We start from the raw sequence: 17,033 nt of genomic DNA on the forward strand, positions 1-17,033 counted from the left end.
CTGGTGCTCCCATTCCCTCGCTCCGGCACTTTTCGCTCCTGTTCTCTCAAGCGGACAGGTTGGCTTGACAATGATACGTGACCTTGGGAGTACGGTTCAGCAACTTACTTAACCACAGCAGCAGACACTTTCAGGTTCAGAATTTGAAAAGCCTGTTTGCACTGTCTTCCAACACAGCAAGCTCCCAGCATTTGCGTTCAGCGTTCATGATCACTGACTCACGCAAATCATTCTTTGCACCATATTGCGCAGTGTAGTGTCAATGCCAGCCCCTCTGGGGTTTACAGACCACAAGCGTGGACAACATGGGAAAGGGATTTGAAAATTTGCATGCGAAATTGGAGCTGCACACACAAAACAAAAATGACAAAATACAGCTCTTAAAGCCATAGTATTGTCACGCCAGCAGTATGGTTCACAGATTATTTTATAGCTACTGAGGCAATTTGTTCCAACTTTTATAAAAGGAATTGATGGAAGATGCTCAGGCAAGAAAGTGGAGAAGCCCTGATCCTGGCTAAAAGCGAGGAGTGAAAGGCAGATGGTGACAAGGTTTGCCAGTGGGCTGGAATATGGGCCGTTGATGAAGTAATGGTTTGATTCAACATCACAGACTTGCTGAGGCTGTGAACAGCCAATGAAAGGGATCATTTTTTAGAGCAGCTAAGCACATCAGGCTTTTGTCTCTTCAACAAATGATTAGTTGTTCCACTGGGAAATTTTCATAGCAGATTAAAAAGTGTGATTTTCAAATATCCCATTGGTTCCTATTCTAAAACTTGGTGATATTCCTCTGCTCGGCATTCCATGTGAACACCTGGATTTTATTTTTCTGACACAATGAGAGCGGTGACAATATCCCAAACGAGCAACACAAGGTCAAGATATTGAGTGTTCAACTAAGCACGGTCTGCGAAATGCATTTCCAACCTTGTAGCCTGCACAGGTTCATGTTAAATGAGGTGGTGTGTCTATCTGCTGGATAGCCAACTGCATGAAACAGAAATGAAAATTACAGCCTGGATTAAGGTTAGAAACATCCATTAAGAACTTATTCTATTTTAAGAATGGGTACAAATTCAGTGAATTTGACTTAGTGAAATTAAACAAAAGCTCAAGTTGACTGAAAAATTTATTATTGTTTAATGATGGAACAAACTAATGATAAGAAATGAGAACATCGAAGATACATTGACATTGTACTGCAATGGATATGTTTGTCAGAAGAAATCCAGACATGAGGTGAGTTAATGAAGATTAATGCAATTAGTAGCAATTCCCTTCAAGTAGCAATCTGGTTATTGTCAACTGGGGAAAGGCCAAAATTGTTCTGAGTCATTAGTCAATCAGCTTTTTAAGTTCCTGCTCCACCTGTTCCACAAACGCCGGGAAGCTCTGATCCAGCAGACAGAGTCGCAGGAATGGACCCAGCTCTTCAGTGGTCAAGGCTGACTGCTGGTAGGCCACTGGCAGCTGAGGTGAAGTTGCTCCCAGCATGGACTAGGGAAGAAAAACTCATGACAGATTCAAAGTGGTTTTCAAAAGACCCGTCACTGAAGTATGTTCTCTCTCTCTCTCTCTCTCTCTCGAGCTTCAACGTAAGCTTTGACCAGCATGCATATAATATCAAATTAACAAAACCCGAAGTTGAAAAATCAGAAATCAATTTCAAGTTAAAGGAAGGTCAACTGTTAACCTCTTTGTAGGTCAGGCAACACCGATTGAGAGAGAAACAGAGTGTTGGTGCTGGAGAATCACAGCCGGTCAGGCAGCATTCGAGGAGCAGGAGAGTCGACGCTTCAGGAATAAGCCCTTCATCACATTCTTGATGCTCAAAACATCCATTCTCCTGCTCTTCAGATGCTGCCTGGCCGGCTGTGGTTTTCCAGCACCAAAACTCTTCGAGTCTGATCTCCAATGTCTGCAGTCCTCACTTTTTATGCAAGAGAAACAGAGTTGATATTGCGTGAACTGAAGGAAGATAGAAATGTTTTAGGTTTTGTACAAGTAAAAGTGTAAAGAACAAAAAGGAGGAATCCGCCTTTGAGCAGCAGGCAACAGGTTTCAGGGCTCAAAAGGGAAAGAAAGTAATAATGGTTTTGGGAAAGAAATAAAAGATATATCCAACAAACACAGAATGCTGGGGAAACTCAGCAGGTCGCTCAGCATCTTCAGAAAGAGAAACAAACTTAAGACTCGGGCTACTGTCTCTATGGAGTTTACACATTGTCCCAGTGTCTGTGTGGGTTTCCTTTGGGTGCTCCAGTTTCCTCCCAAACTCCAAAGACGTGCAAATCAGGTGAACTGGCCATGCTCAACTGCCCATAGTGCCCAGGGATGTGAAAGGTCATGCACATTAGTCAGGGGTAAATGTAGAGTAATAGGGTAGGGGAGTGGGTCTGAATGGGTTCCTCTTCAGAAGGTCGGTGTGGACTTGTTGGGCCAAATGGCCTGTTTCCACACTGTAGGGATTCTTCTATTCCACGCTTCAAGTCCAGTATGAGTGTTCTTCAGAAAAGATTTGTCTAAAATTAGTCTGAATGACAGAATTATAAACAGCTGCGTCAGAGAAAAAAAAAGTTGTGAGGAACCAGATTAAGATGACACATGCAAGAAACAAAATGGGGGAGGGGTGGGTTTACAATCTGAAATTGTTTAATTCAATACTACAGTATGGAAGGCTCAAAAATGCCGAATTGGAAGAGGTGTTGTTCTTTGAGAGTATGTTAACACTTCATCGGAACACTGTAACAGGCTAAGGACTAAGATGTCCATGTGAGCACATGGACCAGAATTAAAATGGTATGCAACTGGAAGTTCACATTTTCAGACTGAGTGGGGTGACGCACAAAGCAGTCACCTTAACCTCTGCCTTTGGTCTCCCAACGTGGAGCAAGACATGTGAGCAGCGAATACAGTTCAAAAATCGTTAATCAAAACAAGTCCACATAAATTGCTGTTGCATCTGGGATGGCTTGGACAAGGAGAAGGGATGTGGTGAAAGGACTGGTGTTACCCCCTCCTTCGCCTGCACAGGAAGGTGCTGTGGGAAAGGAAGTTCTGCTCAGTTCAGCTCCAAAGGAAAGCCTTCAATCTAAAACATTAGCTCTGTTTGTCTCACCACAGAATCTGAGTTTGAACAGCACGGAAAGTGGTCCTTCAGCCCTGTGCTAGTCATCAAACACCTATCTATTCTAACCCATTTTCCAACACTTGTCCCGTAGCCTTATATGCTATGGCATTTCAAGTGTTCATCTAAATGCTTCTTAAATGACTAGAGGACTTACCCCCTCTGAAACACTTTTAGATAGTGAGTTCAAGATATCTACAACCCTCTGGGTGAAAATGAAATCCCTCAAATTCCCTCTAAACTGCCTGCTCCCAATCCTCCTTATCTCCCAATTCATGAATCCAGACACATTTATCACTAGATGAAGTCTCAACAGAAGTCACAGATGTGTAGAAATTCTCTCCTTAATGTCATTGAGACAACCCGCTGCAAGTGAACTGCAATGGATCAAGACAGCAGCTCACCACAACCTTCGAGGGCAACTAGGGATGGGGCAATAAATGCTGGCCAGCCAGCAATGCCCACATCCCACAAAATGAATTTTAAAAAGGCTCAATTTCATCAATTACTACCAACATTGTAAAAATCACACAACACCAGGTCACAATCCAACAGGTTTAATTGGAAGCACGGGCTTTCAGAGCGCTGCACCTTCATCACGTGGTTGTGGAGTGTAAGGTCGTAAGACACAGAATTTATAGTCCACTTATACTCCACAACCACCTGATGAAGGAGCAGTGCTCCGAAAGATAGTGCTTCCAAATAAACCTGTTGGACTATAACCTGGTGATGTGTGATTTTTAACTTTGTCAATCCCAGTCCAACACCGGCATCTCCAAATCATGACTACCAACATTGTACACTTTCCTAGAATACCTGATCTTCAGTCTCCCTCTGTGAATGCATAGCTTCCCAATGGGAGCTAAGGGAAACAACTAACTCTCATCCAAATTGAGAAGAATAATACTTCTATTGAATACCTTGCCACATCTCGACTTTTAACAGACAAAGAGTACAAATTTGTGGTAACTAGTTGTGATACAGTCAAATAATATTTATTAGGAGAAAATGAGGACTGCAGGTGCTGGAGATCAGAGTCGAGAGCGTGGTGCTGGAAAAGCACAGCAGGTCAGGCAGCATCTGTGGAGCAAGAGAATCCATGTTTCGGGCATAAGCTCTTCATCAGGAATGAGGCTTGTGGGTCAGGGCTGAAAGATAAATGGGAGGGGGGTGAGTTTGGAGAGAGGTAGCTGGGAAAGCGATAGGTTGATGAAGGTGAGGGAGAAGGTGGTAGGTCAGAGGGGGCAGTGATGGATGGGTCCAGAGGGCAGTGCTGAGTTGGAGTCAAAATTAGAGTGGTGCTGGAAAAGCACAGCAGGTCAGGCAGCTTCCGAGGAGCAGGAAAACCGATGTTTCGAGCAAAAGCCCTTCATCAGGAAGGGTTTTTGCCCAAAACGTTGATTTTCCTGCTCCTCGGATGCTGCCTGACCGGCTGTGCTTTTCAAGCGCCACTTTAATCTTGACTCTAATCTCCAGCATCTGCAGCACCCACTTCCGCCCAGTGCCAAGTTAGAGGCTTGCGACTATCTGCATGAAACAAAATAGAAATAAGTTTTTCTTTTCCCCCTTCTTCATCATTCCCTACTTTCGTACCCTTTAACAATTGTCCTTAACAAAGGTTAAAAATTTGTTTTTGAAAAAATCTTGAAAGGGCAATAAGTAACAGCATGAAAATAAGCGATAAATGTAGGCAAGCTGCATTTGATAGAGACCTTTCACATCCACAGGGTCTCCCAAAATGTTTCAAATCCAATACGTTTTGACTTGTAATCACTGTCATTGTGCAGTAAAGGGTGACATAAGACTCACTGACACCAAAGTGGTGACCTTTTTTCTCACTTCTGACTGAGTTTCAAATTCAGGTCTTTAAGCTCTCATGCACCAGATTTTAGCCAATCTTTGCTGTCCTCAGACTGAGCCAAGGCCTATGGACCAAAATCTATTTGTAATTTACTACTTAAAAAGTGTGTGTATCACTCAGAAGCCATAAGGAAAGCTTCCGGAAATAATTTTAATCACCTTACTGGATTGAGAGATGTCATACTGCTATTAGTGCATTGGAACAATATACAAAGACTTTCACTCCTTGTGAAATCTACTTGGCATCCTTCCTGGGAGTATCCACTGTCTGTACTGACTGCAAAAATTCAAACAGGATTTGATTCAAGAACGCAGATTTGAAACAACGTAAAAAGATGGTTTAGTCTCCCTACCTTTGCGAGTTGCTTGATAGATATCCTACCCTCAGGAAGGGTACCTTCTGCTGATGTTTGACCCTCCTCTGTGCCATGCCCCTGTCATTACAAAGCAGGATCTTGAAATACTAAAACTAACGACTGAGGCACCTCAGACATGAGTATCATATGGTACACATTGGGAGTCAAACCTTTGTACCAATGCATAGATGGCATCTGCACCGAAGAAAGCTAATCTTGACAGTTCCAGTGTGATATACATTTCTACAGTATACATCGGAATGTATACATCAGAATGTATACAGTATACATCGGAATGCAAACATATTCGAGCTAACACAAATGCCCAAATTGTCACATCTTTGAATAATTCATATCTCTAGGGAATTCCTTGACTATAACTGATGGCAGAATTGCTAGCGATAATTACCCAATCATGGGAAGGCTCTGGGAACCTTTCCATCTCTGCTGATACACATCCGATTCAATGGGAAATGATTTTCTTTTTTGATTTCCCGGAGGTTTAAAGCAGCTGCGATGAATGAGTTAAATAATACATTTGCATTTTGGGGGAATTTCAGCATCTAGTTATTTAACATATTATAATTCATGGTCGTATTCTGGATCAAGCAAGGATTATTCACTCCTTCCACTAGATACTCCTCCAGAACAGATACAAAAGTTAAAGACCAGTTAGAATAGAAGAATCATAGAATGCCTACATTGTGGAAGCAGACCATTCAGTCCACACTGATGCTGTGAAGCACATCCTACCCACATGCACCCCCCTACCCTATTCTTGCAACACTGCATTCCCGTGGCCAATCCACCTAACCTTCACATCTTTGGACTGTGAGAGGAAACCAGAGCACAAAGAGGGAACCCATACCAACACAGGAAAAATGTGCAAACTCCACAAAGACAGTTACCTGAGGGTAGAATTGAAGCCAGGTCCCTGGCACTGTGAGGAAGCCGGGCTAACCAGTTCAAAGAAGTAACATGTTGCAACACAGAAAAATGAGACCAGGCTGGTTTACCAACTTGCTTACATCTGTCCTCCCCTCCCACCTCCGGGTGTCCCAGAGGTGTTCTCTGAAACGTTCCACAAGTAGGCAGCCTGTCTCCCCAATGTAGAGGAGGCTACATCGGGTGCAGCGGATGCGGTAAATGATGTGTGTGGAGGTGCAGGTGAACTTGTGGCGGATATGGAAGGATCCCTTGGGGCCTTGGAGGGAAGTGAGGGGGGAGGTGTGGGCGCAAGTTTTTCATTTCTTGCGGAGATAGGCCATGATTGAAACCAATAAGGAAAACCATCTATTAAAAGCATAGGGATTGCCGTTCTAAAGAGTGACCACCAACAACAATCGATTCTACTTTGAGTCAAGTTTTTCCTCAGTGAGAAGGACAACTGGAATGCCAGCAGTTGATTAAACTGTAGAAAAACAATAGGGCAAAACAGAAAATAAAAGTGTGAATGTTGAATAAGTTGTGCGGAGGAAGTTGGTGAAAAGAAAAAAAAAATTCACGACACTGAATTGCGTTTTCTTCAGGACCCATGTCAAATTCCTTTCATAAATGCATTTTGACTGGAAATTTCATATGCTGGACCTTGGGTAGTGTTGTAGAACAGAGGGACCTGGGGTGCAAGCACATAGGACATAAAACATAGAACAATACAGCACAGAACAAACCCTTCGGCCCACGATGTTGTGCCGAACATTTGTCCTAGCTTAAGCACCCATCCATGTACCTATCCAATTGCCGCTTAAAGATCACTAAAGATTCTGACTCTACCACTCCCACAGGCAGCGCATTCCATGCCCCCACCACTCTCTGGGTAAAGAACCCACCCCTGACATCTCCCCTATACCTTCCACCCTTCACCTTAAATTTATGTCCCCTTGTAACACTCTGTTGCACCCGAAGAAAAAGTTTCTGACTGTCGACTCAATCTATTCCTCTGATCATCTCATAAACCTCTATCAAGTCACCCCTCATCCTTCGCCGTTCCAACGAGAAAAAGTCTAGCACTCTCAACCTATCCTCGTACGACCTATGCTCCATTCCAGGCAACATCCTGGTAAATCTTCTCTGCACCCTCTCCAAAGCTTCCACATCTCTCCTAAAGTGAGGCGACCAGAACTGCACACAGTACTCCAACTGTGGCCTAACCAAAGTCCTGTACAGCTGCAACATCACTTCACGACTCTTGAATTCAATCCATCTGTCCACCTATCTTCGTATCATCTGCAAATTTACTGACCCACCCTTTGACTCCCTCATCCAAGTCATTAATAAAAATTACGAACAGCAGAGGACCCAGAACTGATCCCTGCGATACTCCACTTGTAACTGGGCTCCAGGGTGAATATTTACCATCTACCACCACTCTCTGCCTTCGGCCGGTTAGCCAGTTTTCTATCCAATTGGCCAAATTTCCCTCTATCCCCTGCCTCCTGACTTTCCGCATAAGCCTACCATGGGGAACCTTATCAAATGCCTTTCTAAAATCCATGTATACTACATCCACTGCTCTACCCTCTGAACTACCCACATAGTTCTTTGAAGTTTACGTCGTTGGCCGCTTGCTTTCACTGCGCAGTCCTTTGAGTATAAGAGTTGGGAAGTCATACTGAAGAGTGTACAGGTGAGGCTGCTTCTGGAATACTGTGTCCAGTTCTGGTCACCCAGTTATAGGAAGGATATTATCAAACTGGAGAAGGCTCAGAAGAGATTTACTAGGATTGTTGCGGTGTCTGGAAGGTTTGAGTTATAAAAAAAGGCTGGACAGGCTTGGACTTTTTTCACTGGAGCTTAGGAGATTGAGAGGTGACCTGATAGAAATTTATAAAATAACGAGGGTATCGATAGAGTTAATGGTAGTTTCTTTTCCCTTTGATGGGGATTTTCAAGTCAAGGGGTCACATTTTTAAGGTGAGAGAGCGAGTGGAATGAACTTCATGAGAAAGTGGTGGATGTGGATACAATTATAACTTTTAAAAGACATTTGGACAAGTACATGAATAGGAAAGGATGTGGAGGGACACAGGCCAGGAGCAGGCTGGTGGAACTAGTTTAGTTTGGGATTATGTTTAGCATGAAATGGTTGAACCGAAGGGTCTGTCTGAATCTATGTAGGATTTATCCAACATCGACAGCTTCTTAAGCAAGTCAAACTCAAGCTCACTGTAATAAAAACAATATGCTGGAAATCTGGAACAAACACAATGCTGGGGAAACTCAGAAGTCCTGGAAACATTTGTGAAGAGAAGGAGAATTAACTATTAAAATCTGATATGACTTCTACAGAACTAGTGTAAATAACGTCCACTTTCAGTACTGACCCAAATACCCGGTGTCGAATGCTTGTTCCAAATATTCCACAGTAGCTGGGCTTTAAGTATGGTAATGGTATGGAAAACCTGGCAGGTTCCAGCAGTGATGAGTACTTTTGCTGCTGGCAAGTACAGGTTAGACCTAGAGCTGCATTAATAACGAGGGGTGGCACAGTGGTTAGCACTGCTGCCTCACAGCACCAGAGACTCGGGTTCGATTCCAGTCTTAGCTGACGGTCTGTGTGGCATTTGCACATTCTCCCCTTGTCTGTGCAGGTTTCCTCCCACAATCCAAAGATGTGCAGGTTTGGTGCAATTGGTGAATTGGCCAAGCTAAATTGTCAATAGTGTTCAGGGATGTATGCTTAGATGTATTAGTCTGGCGTAAATGTAGTGGAATGGGGAATAGGTTTGGGTGGGATAGTCTTCAGCGGGTCCATGTTGACTTGTTAGACTGCAGGGCCTGTTTCACACACTGTAGGGGTTCTATTCTATGGGCGGCACAGTGGTTAGCACTGCTGCCTCACAGCGCCAGAGACCTGGGTTCAATTCCTGCCTCAGGCAACTGTCTGTGTGGAGTTTGCACATTCTCCCCGTGTTTGCATGGGTTTCCTCCGGGCGCTCCGGTTTCTTCCCACAGTACAAAGAAGTGCAGGTTAGGTGAATGCTAAACTGCTCGTAGTGTTAGGTGAGGAATAAATGCAGGGGAACAGGTCTGGGTGGGTTGCTCTTCGGAGGGTCAATGTGGACTTGTTGGGCTGAAGGGCCTGTTTCCACACTGTAAGTAATCTAACCTAATCTAATCTAAACAGCAGAGAATTGTGTGAGATCGCTCAATAGAGCTGAAGGATGGAAAGCCTCCATGAAACTCCTCAAGACTGATACTTCGCTGCCTTTTGGTAACATTCAACCCAAAAGAAGCGCTGAGGTTAGCCAAAGTCAGGACGGCCATGACTTGAGTTGGAAATGTGCAGAGATGTTCCAAAACCATTGCTGCCCATTTTCTACTCAGCGACAGAGGTTGCAGGGAAAGGCAAGCAGTCAACCCAACGTTAAGCAAGTTTTAGAGTCATAGAGTCATACAGCACAGAAACAGGCCCTTCGGACCAACCAGTCCATGCCGACTATAATCTTAAACTAAACTAATCCCACCTGCTTGGGCTCAACCCATATCCCTCCAAACACTTCTTATTCATGAACTTATCCAAATATCTTTTAAACATTGTAACTGCATCCACATCCACTACTTCTTTTGGAAATTTATTCCACACCCAAACCACTCTGTAAAAAAAAAATTGCCCCTTTAAAATCTTTCTCCTCTCACCTTAAAAATATGCCCCCTAGTCTTGAAATCCTGCACCACAAGGAAAAAACACCTGTCAATCACCTTATCTGTACCCCTCATTATTTTATAAACTTCTATAAAGGTCACCCCACAACCTTCTCTGCTTCAGTGAAAGGGTTACACCTGAAATGTCGACTTCTTCAACTCCTGATGCTGCCTGGCTTTCTGTATTCTTCCAGCCTCCTGCCTGTCTATTTTGGATTCCAACATCTGCAGTTTTTTTGTCTCTAACCAAATTTGTTCCTCAGTGAAAGAAGTCCCAGCCTATCCAGCCTCTCCTTATAACTCAAACCCTTCATTCCCTAAAATATTCTAGTAAATCTGCTTTGAACCCTCTCCAGCTTAATAATATCCTTCGTATAACAGGGAGACCAGAACTGCACACAGTAGTCCAGAAGAGGCCTCACCAACATCTTGTACAACCCCAACTCCAATGCTGAAAAGGTCTGACCAATAAAGGCAAGCATGATAAATGCCTTCTTAACCACCCTATCTACATGTGATTCAAAGTTCAAAGAATTATGTTCCTGAACCTCTAGATCTCTCCGTTCCACAACACTACACAAGGCCCTATCATTAACTGTACAAGTTCTGCCCTTGTTTATTGTACCAAAATACAATAGCTTGCATTTATCCAAATTAAACTCCATCTGCCATTCTTCAGCCCATTGACCCAATAATCAAGATCTCTTTGTAATCTTAGATAACCTTCTTCACTGTCCACTGTACTACCAATTTTGGTGTCATCCGCAAATTTAACCATGCCTTCTATATTCTCAGCTAAATCATTTATATAAATAACAAAAGTGGACACAGCACCAATCCTTGTGGAACACCGTTTTTCACAGGCCTCCACTATGAAAAACTACCTCCAGCACCCTCTGTCTCCTGCCATTAAGCCAGTTTTATATCCAATTGGCAAGTTCACCCTGAATTTCATGTGGTCTAACTTTACTAATTAGTTTACCATGCAGAACCTTGATAAAGGCTTTACTAAAGTCCAAGTAAACAATGTCTATCACTCTGTCCTCATCAATCTTCCTGGTCATTTTCTTACTTGCTTATCGTACACACACAGCACTGGTAGGGGAAGGAGATGAATACTATGGTGAGTTGGCACCAATTACGTTAACCGCTCCATCCTGAATGGAGTTGAGCTACTTGAATGTTCAGCGCTGTTGCACCTGCACATTAGTGGTGTGCATTCCACTTTGCTTCAGACCCGAGCACTGTAAATAGTGAAGAGAGGTGAGGAGCTGAAATTTCCTTGCTTCAAGAGCACCATTATGTCATGCCAATGTTATCTGTCACTTGTCAATTGAAATCTCAAAGTCTTGATGGCACCAAGTCATGTCGCTGGGGATTGACATGGACTACTTCATTATCAGAGGAACTTTGAATGAAACGGAGCCACTGTAGAAAGATTGTTAAACAGCTGTATTTCTAGTTTTATGATTGGCAGATCAACAAAAAAGCTGAAGACTCCCAAGGAACTCTTGTGGTGAAATACCAATGCTGCAATAATTGGCCTCCAACAATCACGCCATCTTTTGTTGCTTCAGGCATTACTCCAGTGACTGAAGAGTTTGCCATCTGACCCTTACTGACTTCATCATTGCTATTCGTGGTAATCAATTCAGACATGACGAATAGTTTTGTTCAAAGCTAATGAAGGGAAAAGTAATCTGAATAACCTCAACAGATTCTACGACACCACTAGCAAGCCCTTTAAAGATGAGGAAATGGATGGGGATTGATCAATATCGATGCGGAGAATTGCCAGCAATTCAGCACTCTGAACTCCTGAGGTATAAGCTTAAAAAACAAGTGAGGAAACATAACAGCTGGGATTGCTCACCAACACTAACACGAATAGCAATGCTTTTGACACAGTACAGCTTTTAGTAGTGACTCTGTAACACCCATACAGATAATCGCCTGTCAGTGCTTTAAGAGATTTCACAGGTACAGGGCATTCATGTTATTGCCAGCGACCATTGTGAATACTTTGATCCCACGTTAATATTACAATCCTATACATACTCTTAACAGGAGCTTTAGGTAGATTCAGTTCAACATTTAACATTAAATCACATCAAAATAAACTGGTTGCAAAGAAAGGATTATTTCACCTCTTGATGGCCTACCTCTGGCTCCAAACTTCCAGAGTAGCCAATGTTCGTTGCCTGGCTCAACTGTAGAGCTTGGTTCAGATTTTGTCCATTGGGATTCTGCACATTGATATACTGAAGGAGCTTCTGCACACAGTTAGTACAATGTTCTAGTGCTTGCTCATGGGAATTTCCACTGAACTGCACTCGAAACATACGACTTTCATTCTGTAAAAGAAGAGGTTTGAATAATTATGACACGGGGAGCTTTAACTATTTGCATGTACTGAGATCAAATTTATTCATTTACTCTAAAACTTGAAGGTCTTGTCGAACAGAGGGTAGTATCCCAGCCTCAGAGTTGAAAGCTCATGTTTCAAGTCCCACTCCAGGACTTGATGGCCAAGGAAGGTGCTTTCATTATGTAGCTGAACAAGTTGAGAATCAACTGTCCAACACACACGAATGGCAGGCAGTAGGAGCTGGTCAGCTTTGTGATGGAAAGAAGCCGAGAATCTCTTTTATTGTTATCCATAGCTAGTCTCCAACATGAATGTACACGTGTTTGCTGCCCCAGCAACTCATTCACTCTAAGTTAGTCAACAGCATAAATTGAAAGGACTGAGTTTTAAAGAAAAAATCTTTACAAATTTTAGATATCACACCTTGAACTCTCAATAATTTCAAATCACATCAAGTCGACATTTTTTCAAAGTAGAAAAAAATGAGAAGCAGATATCATTTATTTTCTGCAGTACAAAGGTACTTTAGGCAAATTTCTTTGCCACCAGTGATAAGCGCTCAGCCATTATTAACTGTGTTCAAAAAACAAGTTTAGAAGTAGTTTACTGATGCAGTGGTTTGTTGGATCAGGGAATGCTTTGCCAGGGGATATGGCTGAAGTAGAGATTATTGCATCTTTTAAACAAAATGCTTGAATCTCAGGATCGTTAAAAAATGGGATTGGTTTTGGTTTTCTCAGAGTTGCAACAACTAAATCAGTGTGAAAGTCGAGTTTGACGGGAACACAACATGTACATCCTGTGGGATACACTGCCTGATTTTCAATTGAGTGGAAAATGAGTTATAACAAGGAGATATAACAGGCAGCTAATCCATTATCGAATTTTGCAAACTACTGTGACATCAAGGTATATGGGGACAGTGTAGGAAAGTGGTATGAACGTAGGTGATCAGCCATGATCCAATTAAACGGCAAAGCAGACTCAATAGGCTGAATAGCCTACTCCTCCTCCTACTTTCCTATGTTCCAGAGTTGAATCTCTATCCCAATAGAACAAATTATCATGTCCCATGCCTTAAATCTCCTATGACTACAGCTAAACATATATGATATTTATGTGATACACTATTTTAATCAAATATTTATTAGCTGATGAAGCTTAAAATAAAACTTTCCACAAAACTGAATTCAAAACACATTACAGTCAAGGAAAACTGAGTCACTATTTACGGATGTTGCTTTTTGCTCTACGGAACTATTGTTAAAAAAAAAGAATCCTTAAAAGGACATTAAATTAATAAAACATTAAGTTCTAACACGATCTGCTACTTAAAAAAGCAAAAAAAACCACTAATTGCAGGAGATCTAAAACAAAAAAAACACACACAACTTTAGAACTGAGAAAATAGAGTTAAAAATCACACAACACCAGGTTATAGTCCAACAGGTTTAATTGGAAGCACACTTGCTTTTAAACCTGTTGGACTATAACCTGGTGTTGTGTGATTTTAAACATTGTACACCCCAGTCCAACACCGGCATCTCCAAATCATGAGAAAATAGAGGACTGTAATAGAATCAGAGAAAAGACGAGGTGACAGAAAAGACAAAAAAATCCGCATGTAAAACCCGGTGAGAAAGACTTGTACTAGACAATGGAGTTTCAAAAGGCATGACAATGCAAAGAATGTGAAAAAAGCTACATTTGTGACAGGCAACTCAGGAAACGATGAGATGGATTAGAAATTAATAATTAAAACAAGAGAAATGGATGTGGCTACTGCTCCAGGGAAGTGTCCGGGGCTCGATCACTCTGTTCGCTTTCTTTTTCTTTTCTCGTCTCTTTCTCTTCTTGGTTTTTGCTTCCACTGACCTTCTGAGGTGAGCTTGGTCATGGCGACATCGACAAGGAAGGCGTTGTGAAGGCGATTTTGTCAGAATCTGGAGTGTGGCGACAGCTGGTGAGCCCAGAACGGGGCCCTGGCGGCAACATCGAGGCGATGGTTGGGCAAGCACGGGACCTGGCACTGGCTGCTACATCAATGGAGGTGGTGGCGACAAGGTAGGCCCAGCAGTCAAAGATGGCACTCAAGGAGTAGCATCTTAGATGTTGGTTGGTTGGTGGTGGCACAAGGGTTATGGACTCGCTTTAAACTTTTTAAAACATTATTCCCAAACTATTCAAAATGGTGTCGGAATCATGGCGACAGTGAAAGCTTTTCACTGTATTTTACAGTTGTTTTTGCACTGTAAAATACACCTGACAATAAAATGATTAATTTATGTTCCTGTAAAAATTGATTTACAACTTCCTACCTTAACTTTCGACCCAAAGAGCAGACAATCTGCTCTGCGGACTGCTTTCCACCATTTGTGAGCTTCAATCAAGGAAAATCCTTCCTGAAAAATCAAGGGCATTAGGTCAATCACCGGTGAACCTCCTGAAACAGAATAAAACAGAAGAATACTTCTTCAACTCTGGTTCCAAGAAAGCCTGTATAGTGCCTGGGAAAACCCCTCTAGTATTCATGGTTAAAATGTTTTCAATGTTTAACTTCAAAACATTCCAGAGTTCAGTTCGGAACATTCCTTTGTTGAGAAACACTGCTGTATCAGGGGAGTTCAGAGCAAACCAGTTGCTACATAAGTTATTTCTCATTTGTGGAGCTTCTAAGCCAGGAAAGTTTGGATAGGAATCTTCACAGAAAGTTCAGTTCTAACTATCAGAACTGAGCAAACTTCCATGTTAGCGCGGGCTATGAAAGTAACTGTAAAATTAGCTCACAGCTCATGATAAAGAAATTAGGGAAAGTCAATTAAAAGGATAGATGTGAAATTTCTCTGGGACAGAGTCTCTGTAAAGGATGATGTTGGGAAACAAGTTAATATTTATTTAATACCTACATTGTTTGATTATTTTGTTTGTGTAATAAGCTTAGTTCTGCTATTAATAACATCTGTAGACACAGTTAATATGTTTCAGCGATTAACCAACTGCAAAAGTTAAAAAAACTGCAGATCCTAGAAATCAGAAACAAAAACAAATGGTTGGGGAAAGTTCAGCAGGTCTGGCAAAATAAAGTCAGAGATGTACAGCACGGAAACACACCCTTCACTCCAACTCATCCATGCCGACCAGATTATCCTAAATTAATCTAGTTCCATTTGTCAGCATTTGACCTCAATCCCTTTAAACCCTTCCTATTCACGTACCCATCCAGATGTCTTTAAATGGTGTAATTGTACCATCTGGCGGGAGAAATCAGAGTTAACATTTCAGGTCCAGAGCTGCAAGTTCTGAGGACTTTGATTAACTTTGTTAACTTTGATTTGTCCCCACAGATGCTGACAGACCTGCTGAGCCTTTCCACCAATTTTTTGTACCAAAAGTTAATTGCAAAAAGCTAAAAGTACACTTTTTGAAATCAGGTTTCATTCTGGGATCCAACTTGCCCAGTATCATCATCAGTTGCACATGCCTTCATATAAATCACTGGTTAGCCCTCAGTTGAACAGTTATATCCAATTTAGGACATCAATCTGGGAATCACATTAAGGTTTTAGAAGCGACCTAGAGAACTCTACAGAAATTGTGCAGTGCCGAAAAGTTCAAATGCTGGAATATTCCTATAGGTTCAACTGTAGATTGCTGCAATTAGAAGTTTGAGATTGTCCTGTAAATTGCCAATCTCTATGTATATTGTATGTATACATAATATATAGATACGTTCCATATGGGATTTCACTATTTGCATTCATCGTTGCAAAGTTAAAACTTACTTCACCTATCCTTTGGGTGGGAATATGCATCTAAAGTATAGTTTAGAATGAAACAGCATTAACTATTTGAAACTTGGGTTCAGCGTTAAATTTATTTCTACTTTCATTGTTACTTTAATGCTGTAAACAAGAGACATGACAAAGAATGCAATAATAGTTTTTGAATGTTTTTGTTCAATTTATTTAGTCTTTCAAAAAGCTACTCTAGAAATGGAGCAGTATCTGGAAGATGTCTTCAGGTGATATGCGAGTCATCTGAAAGGCTATAGGTATGAAAGAAGTCCAAGTTTCTCAGCGAGTTGCACAATCCTACAATTCAGTCATGTAGCTGTACATTAGGGTGTTGCCTGACTACACAATGCTTTTGGCATTTTAAAATGCATTGATAACGCAAGTTACCTTCTCAACTGTGTCCTTGAGAAATGCAAAGTGTTGAGGGGTCAGTATCAGTTTGTGGAACTATGTGCCCACCAGAGGTGCTCCAGGTTGTGTGGGGTTGAGTTTTGGAAATTCCAACCACAGGCTTTGCAGCATAGTTCAATAGTTGAATCACAGGACAACAATGCTCCAAACTCAGTACCCTTATTCCCACCCCCACCCCCACCCCCTTCTAAATCCCCAATGCTGTTATTGCTAGGCTATTAAACTGAAAGCCCCAGGTAATGTTCTGGTGACTACAAACCTACCGACTCCCACAGCTACCTGGACTACACCTCCTCCCATCCTGCCCCCTGTAAAAACGCCATCCCATTCTCCCAACTCCTTCGTCTCCGCCGCATCTGCTCCCAGGAGGACCAGTCCAAAATACGTACAACACAGATGGCCCCCTTCTTCAAGGACCGCAATTTCCCCCCCGACGCGGTCGACGGTGCCCTCCACCGCACCTCCTCCAC

The 17,033-nt window shown here is 42.2% G+C and overlaps 1 protein-coding gene across 1 annotated transcript in view; it reads right to left on the reverse strand.

Moving 5' to 3' along the window:
• Positions 1 to 1,125: 1,125 nt before the first annotated feature.
• The window catches only part of rec114 (REC114 meiotic recombination protein), a 48,297-nt gene continuing 32,389 nt past the window's right edge, over positions 1,126 to 17,033 (reverse strand). The window contains exons 3-6 of the mRNA XM_043680204.1: positions 14,677 to 14,760; positions 12,138 to 12,344; positions 5,344 to 5,424; positions 1,126 to 1,500 (exon numbers count right to left, since the gene is read on the reverse strand). Of these exons, the coding sequence (XP_043536139.1) occupies positions 1,339 to 1,500; positions 5,344 to 5,424; positions 12,138 to 12,344; positions 14,677 to 14,760 (534 nt within the window). The 3' untranslated portion in view covers positions 1,126 to 1,338. The remainder of the gene's footprint in view (positions 1,501 to 5,343; positions 5,425 to 12,137; positions 12,345 to 14,676; positions 14,761 to 17,033) is intronic.

The sequence above is a fragment of the Chiloscyllium plagiosum genome, chromosome 40 (genome assembly GCF_004010195.1).
Source record: "Chiloscyllium plagiosum isolate BGI_BamShark_2017 chromosome 40, ASM401019v2, whole genome shotgun sequence".
In the NCBI taxonomy this organism is placed as follows: Eukaryota; Metazoa; Chordata; class Chondrichthyes; order Orectolobiformes; family Hemiscylliidae; genus Chiloscyllium; species Chiloscyllium plagiosum.